General features: G+C 41.9%; 1 protein-coding gene across 2 annotated transcripts; it reads right to left on the reverse strand.

The window, feature by feature from the left end:
- Positions 1-742: 742 nt before the first annotated feature.
- elac2 (elaC ribonuclease Z 2) lies at positions 743-9,306 on the reverse strand. 2 transcript variants are annotated; one of them, XM_052491362.1, is made up of 24 exons: positions 9,198-9,306; positions 8,779-8,993; positions 8,602-8,652; positions 8,446-8,516; positions 7,278-7,342; positions 7,052-7,178; positions 6,733-6,879; positions 6,117-6,172; positions 5,970-6,028; positions 5,809-5,881; positions 5,584-5,696; positions 5,363-5,461; positions 5,092-5,230; positions 4,843-4,928; positions 4,491-4,612; positions 4,161-4,257; positions 3,904-4,042; positions 3,756-3,794; positions 3,541-3,650; positions 3,335-3,434; positions 3,088-3,208; positions 2,360-2,438; positions 1,606-1,750; positions 743-1,265 (listed from the first exon to the last, which is right to left on the reverse strand). In XM_052491362.1, the coding sequence occupies exons 2-24, from the start codon at positions 8,979-8,981 to the stop codon at positions 1,020-1,022; spliced, it is 2,487 nt and encodes an 828-aa protein (XP_052347322.1). In that variant the 5' UTR covers positions 8,982-8,993; positions 9,198-9,306; the 3' UTR covers positions 743-1,019. The 2 variants fall into 2 exon arrangements, with proteins under 2 accessions (XP_052347322.1, XP_052347321.1); XM_052491361.1 differs by having other exon boundaries at positions 8,779-9,295.
- Between the last annotated feature and the right edge of the window lie 249 nt (positions 9,307-9,555).

The following is a 9,555-nucleotide window of genomic DNA, read 5'->3' on the forward strand; positions in this document are numbered from 1 at the left end:
GCTCATTGTAATGCCTGGAATGGAATTTTTGAATGGAGTCAAACGTATTTTCATGTGGTTTCCAAACATGATGTTTCCATATATTTGATGTGTTTGACACCATTCCATTCCAGCCATTACAATGACCCAGTCCTCCTATAGCTCCTTCCACCAGCCTCCTCTGATAGGGATCCATTTAGAGTTAACTGTCAGCTGCAAACGCCACCTGTCAGTAAAGTTGCAGTAGCCCCATTCATTGGTATATAATGTGTCCTAACTGTATTCTGATTACTGCAATAAATATGACATCAAAACAGAGTTGTCACACAGAGAGAGCATGCTGCTGGCACAGTGCTTTAGGGGGTATTGTCTCACTGAAAGATCAGGACTGTTTTTGACAGAGATCACTGTTTAATTTTTCTGGGCTAGAACAATAGCACGTTTTGTATTTCATATAAATGATTTACAAAAAGGAAAAAAACAGTTCATCTGGTTCGTGAAGCTTTATATCATATTCATACCATCACACAGCACACCCAGACCATCATCTATGATGAAATGCAACCTCAACCTTCGCCAATAACTGTTAAGCAACGAGTGACCATGGTGCTGTATGACTATCAGTCCAATGTAATACTACTCATCAATGTGTGACAACTTCACTTAATTCATTTGTTCGGATGCAACTTTTAAGGGAGTAGTTTAATAGGACATAAACATTGTATGAGTTGTTGCTAGAAAACAACAGGCCAATACCAGGGCGCATGATTGACATTGCTTTACTTTTTAAACGCAAAATCAAAGACTATGTTAATTACATGTTTTATATACACAGCAATGGTAATGACAGGAAAAGCAGAAATTCTTTATTCACAAGCGATGAAGGCAGCCAGTCCAGCCAAATGAAAATCTCTTACTTTACAGAGCATCACTCATGCAAGTTTCTCATAAAAATACATTTAAATAAAGCAAACTCAATAAAATAACAGTCATTTGATTTCCACTAATCTCTGGTGTAACCCAAAGCTATGGTCAGGGTCTTAGTTTGTTTTGAGTCTCTTACTTCCCACGTCCTGTGTTGGTTCCTCTGGCTCTCGTTTGGCACCTTTGCCCGTCTCGCCTTCATTGGGTGTCCTCTGCTCTTCGTTGCTTTCAGCAATGACTCCTTTCATCTGTTTAAGCTCCCTCCTCCCTCTCCTCTCCTCCATCTCTCCGATCTCCTCGGCAAACAGGGCTTTGAGGGGCGGGATGAGTCTGGGGAGGATTCTAAAGTCTCCAAAACGAATCTGAGGAGAGACAGGGAAGAGAGATCACTCAGAGGAGGTCTTTCAACATACCCAGCCTCCTCTGAGGCAGCTGGAGATGTATCTCTGATGGGAGTCTAACACATTCTGAATGTTACCTTCAAATGGTACCTCTAGATTTAAACTGAAGTTGTCCGAGAGTATTCTACCTGGACTAGGGGCATTGTCTGCTCATAACGTAGTGAATCAGGGTCCTAATTCATTCTGAGACTACACATATCCAGTGGAAAAGTACATTTTAGATGTGCAGAACCCGCATAAACATTTCAATGTGGCTATGCATAACAAGTGGCCTGAAGTACACCATTCACCACTCACTTACCCTCATGTGGTCAAAAGATATTCCCACTCTGTCGTTGAAGTCCTCACTGAAGAGAGGGATCTTGGCATAGCGCTGGCTGAAGTGGTTCAGCATGATGAACTCAGCATTCATCTTCATGCCAATACCGATGGCCTGGGAGGTGGTACTGTCATTTTGGGAGGCAAGCAGAGAAGCATGATGCTACTCTGCTATAATTCTAACAGTAATTACCAGACTTAACCCCATGGTAAGCTATACAGAATTTGTTCAGTTCAACTCAATGACTTTCAAGTTGTTTTCAATGCTCTTTAACCAAAGTCACTGAAATTCCAGCGAGAAGGCAGAAGTGCCTTCATTACCTCCAATACAGAGTTCCAGAAATCAATGTGAATCTCAGAAGAATGCAGCCAGTTACAATGCCCTCTAAAAATGACTGGCTTCTCAAAGCTCCTTGAGTTTCTTTGTCAGCTGAAAAATGGCACTCGTCCATTTCTGTTTACCTCCTTCAATGCATGTCATATTTTCACACTTTGGGCTGAATTCAATCAGTATCACGGAAGATATGCATTATGGCTCGATTGAAATGTAAAGGCAATGTCTCCTCGTTTGAGGAGACTGCATTCACGGTAAACACTGCATGTGTCGACTCAATCGGAAATGTTTAACACGGATCTTCCGCAATATTGATTGAATCCAGCCCAAGAAAGATAGTTTTCTAATAGAATAACGGAGGACACCTCTGAAGAGAAGCACCATACTAGATCCATCTACTAACCTATGTCTCTTCTCCACAGCCTCGTCCTCCAATCCATCTTCCAATGTGGCTTCATGAATAAGTAAAGTTGCATTCTTTCCTTTGAAAACACAATGACAAACATGAATCACAAGACTGCTGCATGGCACAGCACTTCAAGCTTCTCTTCCTTTCCCAGAGGAAATCAATCACACAGCTCTGTGTAATAAACCATCAGCCAGCCCTGCTTGTCTGGCACACCCAGGCCTCTATAATGAACAGGCATGGGATATAGTCAGGCTCTCTCTGGGAGTCTTCAGCTGGATCACATCCAGTTGAACAATTTAAAAAGAGACAATGAAGTGGGATCCCACAGGAACTATGTGGGAGACCTTGTGATTCATAGCGAACATTGGAGCCGATCGATAGCATTAAGCAATATCTGGTAAATGATGCCAGACAGCATAGAGCATGGATGACAGGTTCAGATCAGACTGGCTACTGTAGATGTCTAGTCCATTAACAGTGTATATGTATATCATACCACCAGCAACTGTGTAGAAGTTACATTTTGGACCCAGAGTGTATCTTGTGAGTATGGCTCTGTGGAACGCACGTAACAGAAAATCAAATGGCATTGGTGAGTATTTACCATTTGATCCGGACGTCACAAGTGTGGTTCATAGAGAGTGTGTAAATCTTTTCACATCACACAAATTCTGGGAGCTGTACAAACATCACAATTGGGGTCGAGAACTGTTGGTACTGACCCATATGTGCGAGGGCATCGCAGGGCATTGTGTCCCCAGAGAAGACTAGCTGCCAGCCAGACTGGTGAGTGATGCTGCAGGCAAAGGCATTCTTACAGTGACGCACCGGACAAGTCTGGAACTATGAGAAAAACAGAATATATGTATTTAAGCTTTGATGATAGCCTCAATAAACAGTCGTTGAACCTAACAAGAGTGTTATGAGTCTTATTGAACCACGAAGCAGCCTGTTCAAGTTTCCACATACCTTTGCTAAATCAGATTTCTTCAGCAGCGCTTGGATGAATGCCTTGGTTTTGAACTTGGACACCTCAGCCCCCTCACACATGACTTTGCTAGGGACAATGCTGAAACATAGTCAAGAATACATTTAATATTAGAGACAATGGACATCATATCGTCCGGTTTGAAAGCATGAATTGAACAGAGTTAGGCGTGTTTTTCCTGACATACTTGACATGGCTGAGGATCTCCTCGCAGTGGTCATGGTACTGGTTGAGCCAGGTCATCATCTGGACAGGGGCTATCAGATAGATGGGGCTGAAGGCTTTCCCAAGAGTTGCCTGAACGGTGAAGAGATAAGGACATACATTCATTAAAGTGTTCCATTTTGCATGAATTAAACAGGACTCATCTTAAAATCTGAAAAAGATCAATTCTTTACTGACCAAGGCTCTCTCTCTTTGAAACAGCAAACTCAACAATCCCTGGAAAATAAAGTAATATTCTTTAAAAACTGATTAGAAATTACTTTATGCCAGAATATATGCTATAACTCTGTAATAAACAAATATTTATAGGAAGAATAATTTTTACTGTGTGATGGTCCGCATGCATGTGAGAGATGAAGACGGTTGAGATCTTTGCCAGTGTCTCATCCACACTGTCTCCATAGTGTCGGCACAGCTGGCCAAAGGTGCCTTCTCCACAGTCCAGCAGCACTGACTGAGTGGCACTGAAGGAGATGGGACAGAGCATAAACACAGAGAGACAGACATTTATACTGGCTACCTCACACACATCTTTAAGGATTTTTTTGTTATAGTAACTCAAGTCTAACTGAGGGCCATTACCTGATGTTGACCAAGTTACCACTAACATTCCTGATCTTCATAGGAAGAGCCGATCCAGTTCCTAAAAAGACCACCTCTGGGTATTTTTCTGCCCGCCCTGCAAGAAACACAATTTTTCTATGCCATTGAAATTTCAGACGTAAAACTATGATATTCTATCAGACAAAAGGACTACAGGAAACTAAACTCTGTTACTTTCTTAAATGCCCAGAGTGAAATGTTTGCAACTCCATTCAAGAGGAGGAAAGAGAAATTGATGGAGCTTTAGACTGAGCAATGTAACATCTCCCCTTGGGCTTCTAGCCTGACCTGTATCAGAGCAGGGCTCACCAGACAGCACTGCAGCATCAGTCGCACGGAACCGCTTGCACTCCTCCACTTCTTGGAGGAAGTTAGGGGCCTCCGCAGCCTCTTTCACAAACTCTTCAGTGTCACAAGAGGGGATGGCGTCTCTGATGAATAAGAAACAGTAGAGCACACACACCACTCATCACATAGTGCTGAGAGGGGCAGCGACGCTCTCATTTGACTTTGACAGTGTTGGCATCTATAAGATCATAGAAGAAATAGTAAGTCACACTTGAAAGTAGTGTTTCATCTGAAAAGGTTTTCTTTGACAAAGCAGCCCTTCGTAAGTGGAGACTAATGTCTGGTCAATTGTGGCCTGAAGGACATTACTCACCTTTGCCATTCAATCTTGGGTCTGAGCTGGAACTTCAGAAGACACTCTGCTCTGACATTGGGGACATGCAGGGCAGCCTGGGTCTCCTTGAGAAGATCAACAACAAGAGTAGAAACAAAAACAAGAGTAGAAACAGATTAGCACAATTACAACGCAAGATACAAAAGGTTTCCAAATGAACACGCTTATCTCTGTGTAACAGCAGCTTACAATGGTGAATAATGAAAGTTTTAGCACTTCCCAACTTACCTTTGTTTTATAGTGCTGGAGCTCTGGAAATATCTCTGGATGAATCAGATTGAGCTGAGTTTGAATCTTGTGGCTCCTGACGTTGTGAACAGTGCAAACTTGTTCATTCAGGATCAGGTGCTCCGTGGTAGATGGAAACCTAAAATGCAAAAACACGCAAAAACATTCAACATGTAGAAAGATCAACAGAAAACAGAGAGACAAGTGAAGTGCAGAACATGGAATATGTGAACAGTCTGAAACTGAGTATTACATATGGCTGATTTTGTACCTTTCCATCCATTGCATGTATTCATCTGTTTTCAGCACAGACTCGGGGCTCATGTGGACTACTAAGGCAGCAGGGTCCTCTGTTCCTCCACGTTGGTATCTGCAGATGAGACAAATAACTCAGAACTTAACTACAATCTCCTAAAGAAGGCCTAAGGAGTAATGACGCAGGATGCAGAAGCAGCCTTTAACACATTTGGCCAACTTCGCTCAGGCCATTACCTGCTTAGCTGCTGATCGATGCAGATTGGTTGAACAAACTCCTCAGAGGGACACTCCACAACAATGAAGGCTGGTCCTGGATCAGTGGGAGTGCACACCTCCTCAGGATGGATCTGTAGGACAACCATCAGGATCACATCAGACAACACCAAATGTATCTAACATTTACAATAGCTAATCCAAAATTCCAGAGCCCCAAAAATCAACCAAATATAATTGAAGCACCTCTCTTCCTTCGTAGGTAACACTTTTCCCATCCTTCAGAGCTGCAATGAGAGGACCAATAGCTGCAGTGCCTCTGTGGAGAAAGTGCATCAAAAAAGTCATTAATCGGCTCAAGTTTGTTGAGCAGGCAAAGCTGAATTTGTATTGAACAATCAACTTACACTGGTAACCCAAGGTTTTTTGCTTGAGCAACCAAGAAGTTCCCCTTCTTAGGATGAAGCTGCAATTCAAAGAGAAAATTTGACATAAATTGCATCACAACGCAATAATTCAGTATGTCACTGAGACAATGAGATTGTGTTTCTTACCTTACAAATGAATGCCACAACTAAAGAAGGATCCCTTGTTGCTTTTGCTTTTCCACCTGAAATGAAAATGCAATGTGAGAATTGGTGCCCTTTGGAGCTCAACATCCTTGAACTAGGGCACTGATGTCCCTGATAGCGCTGTATGCTCCTTTAGTCTCGTGGGTCATCCTTCCCAATCTCTTCCCGTTGACTTAACTATTGGAAGTCCGGATAAATTTAGCATTGAATTTTGCGTTTGAATGGGAGCGCTGCCTGGGTTAACACTTGCATTTGATTGGCTCGGAATATAAATGGTATTTTACTTCAGGAGAGGCATTTCCTTGTGTTTCTTTTTAGTTTTTACTTGTTTTGTTCGTCCATATCTCTTTTCCTACTGTGTTGTACAACGTTTTAGCAGTCTAGCTTTTTGCAAGTCAGAAACATTTTCAGAAACAAAAACTGTTTGTAGCTCCATCCTAGCAAAATAGTTGATTGGTTTGATTAGCGACACTGGTGCCCATGTAGACTCCACCATACTTCACCTCTTTTTATCATCTTCCTGAGAACATCCCCAGGGTTTCTAATGATCAGAGCATGCGCAGCCTGGGCTTCCGAGCCTACAAGCTCCTAGTCTTACCTGGGCTGGTTGCTCTCTCCTTCCTGCTGTCTGTGCTGGTGTCCTCAGAGTCTTCTGGCCTCCACAGCTCCCTCCTCTGGAGACTACTGGAGGGGCTGCTCCTCCCTGAGTTAGGGGAGCACTTTGGCCCATCCTCTCTGAGCTGGGCTGGTATAATTGGGGTTAAGAGAGTGTCAACTACCAACTCTTCAGTATGAGAACACAAATATTCACTATTTGACCCGTCATAAACTTAATATGCTTTAAGATAAAGAGTATGAGTAACAGTAAATTACTCAATTCAAAAAAAAAAAATACAAAGGTGATTTCTAGTACTCACCAAATATTGGTATTTGACTAACTGTCATCGTGTCATCTGTGTATTGTTTCTCGGTGTAAGGTCGAACAGCTAGCTTGATTTCTTCCAGTGGTCCAGAAAATACTCTGATGGCATTCACATATTTCTCCTAGATCAAGAGGAGGAAATGACATATTAGACTCAGGATACCACAAAAACAGTTGACTCATTACAGACAATCTTTTGTACTGCTACAATGTCCACTCACCAGTTGTGGTGGTCCAGAGAGAACAACCTCAGGGACACCAGTGTCTTTCAGTGTCAATATCATCCCTAAACCAGAGAGTACACAGTTTATCACACCCAAGGACATACGCGGAGACATAGGCTAAGCATGCAATAACCTTTGACCTATGTCTATCTACAGTCACGTGAAAAAGTAAGTACACCTGGAAAGTGGTCTTTTTTGGTACATATTTGGACAGATGGCTATGTAATCTTCACTTCAACACTATTGACAGATAAAGGTAACCTAATTTAACAAATGACACAGAAAGATTATACTTTGCAATCATTTATTAATCAAAAATCAACCAAAATGCAATTCCATAGTGCAGGAAACATAATTACACTCCTAGCTTCAATAGCTGATGTTGCCCCCTTTGGCTGAAATAACTTAATGTAGCCGTTTCTTGCAACTGTCTATGTCTCTTACATCCACTGGGAGGAATTTTTGCATACTCTTCTTTACACTACTGCTTCAATTGTGTCATGTATGAGGGCTTGTTTTGCATGTACAGCCCGCTTCAAGTCCCCCCACTGTTTTTTGACACATTTGAGATCTGGGTTTTGACTCGGGCCATTCCATACCCTCAATTCTTATTTTTTAGCCATTCTGTTGTAGTTTTGCACCATTGTCCTGTTACAAGATCCATGTTCAGTTTAGTTTCAGCTTTTTGACAGATGGCCTCACATTCTCCTCAATAATTCTCTGGTATAATATTGAATTCATGGTTGACTCAATAATGGCAAACTGGCCAGGCCCTGAGGTAGCAAAGCAGCCCCAAACTATAATGCCACCACCTCCATGCTTTACGGTTGGTATGAGGTTCTTCTGTTCAAAGGCAGTGTTTCGTTTTAGCCAAACATGGCATCTGGCATTGCAGCCAAACACATTTGTTTTGTGATTTGTTAAACTGGGTTACCTTTACAAATGAATGTGGTTGGAATTTAGCTCAAATGTATGTGCGCAAATATGTAAAAACAACTAAATGACCACTTTCCATGGGGTGTACTTACTTTTTCACATGACAGTACACAGAGACATAGGCTAATCATGCAACAAGCTTTGATCTGTCTATTATGTATGCACAGTTGTTTCCAGGTTGACAGATAACTGACTTGATGTCAAGTGGCTAGAATAACAAGCAACTTACCTGATAGACCACCAACATTCTCCCAGCTCATTCTAGTGAGGAAAATATTGTCCAAGCGAGCAGCTTTTAACCTGACAAGAGGAACATTGAGATTTATTGAGCAGAGACTGAATTATAGATTTTAGTTGAAAATTGACAGGAGGCAATTCAACTTACTTGTGCTCTTGCATCAGCCTCTGTGTTCCCTCACCACAGTTGAATAGGTACCTTCCACAGAGGAAAAAGGGTAAACAAATATGCTGCAGCCAAGTGCCTTTCTGACACCCACTATACAAATATATTTGGCAATGTTACAACAAATTGTCAGACACTCATGTTCTCTGGTTAAGTTACCTATTGAACTCAGAGAAGACATAAAGTGATGCGCCATTATCTCGGCTCCCTGCCCCAACGACCTGCGCGAAGACAGTGGCTGGTCCATGCACATCCACTCCACGTTTCCTCTGTTCTCTAGACTTCACATGTCGCAATGTTTCTTTGGGTGCTCTGGGTTTCTTTGATCCCCGATGTTGGTTGTCTGTTGTGTTCGTAGACATTGTCCGCAGAAACTGAAAAAGATGTTCACTGCATGCGAAGCTTTGTAGGCGACCCGTAGGTGTGTGTCTCACAAATAGCCATGCAATAGATTTACAGTGTAGAGACACTTTAGTCATACTAAACATTCGGTTTAATGGAAGTCAGTTCTGCTCGTCGTACAAGACAGCAAACGTATCGACAATCATTGCATAATCTTTATGAAAATATAATTTTACCTATCAGCCCACATATCATTGAAATATAAACATTCAGTCAGGACTTCAGCGGTTGAGACATGTGATTTGACGCTCAACTGTGTTTCTTCCGGCGTAGATTGATGACGTCTTCATCACGCTCTCGATCATTGATGTGCTTATTTTGTATTTATTTAACCTTTAACTAGACAAGCCAGTTAAGAACAAATCCGTATTTACAATGACGGACTACCAAAAGGCCTCCTGCGGGAACGAAGGCTGGGATTAAACTTTAAAAATATATATATATAAATATAGGACAAAACACACATCACTACATAAAGAGAGACCTAAAACAACAACATAGCAAGGCGGCAACGCTTGACAACATAGCATGGTA

The sequence above is a fragment of the Oncorhynchus keta genome, chromosome 32, assembly GCF_023373465.1.
Source record: "Oncorhynchus keta strain PuntledgeMale-10-30-2019 chromosome 32, Oket_V2, whole genome shotgun sequence".
Taxonomy (NCBI): Eukaryota; Metazoa; Chordata; class Actinopteri; order Salmoniformes; family Salmonidae; genus Oncorhynchus; species Oncorhynchus keta.

Coding starts and splice junctions, on each gene's coding strand:
- elac2 (XM_052491361.1), bottom strand. CDS start 9,107: ATGTTTAGTATGACTAAAGTGTCTCTACACTGTAAATCTATTGCATGG. Junction 3,795..3,903: donor TGCATGCGGACCATCACACA/GTAAAAATTATT, acceptor TTTATTTTCCAG/GGATTGTTGAGTTTGCTGTT. Junction 3,435..3,540: donor GAGATCCTCAGCCATGTCAA/GTATGTCAGGAA, acceptor ACTATGTTTCAG/CATTGTCCCTAGCAAAGTCA.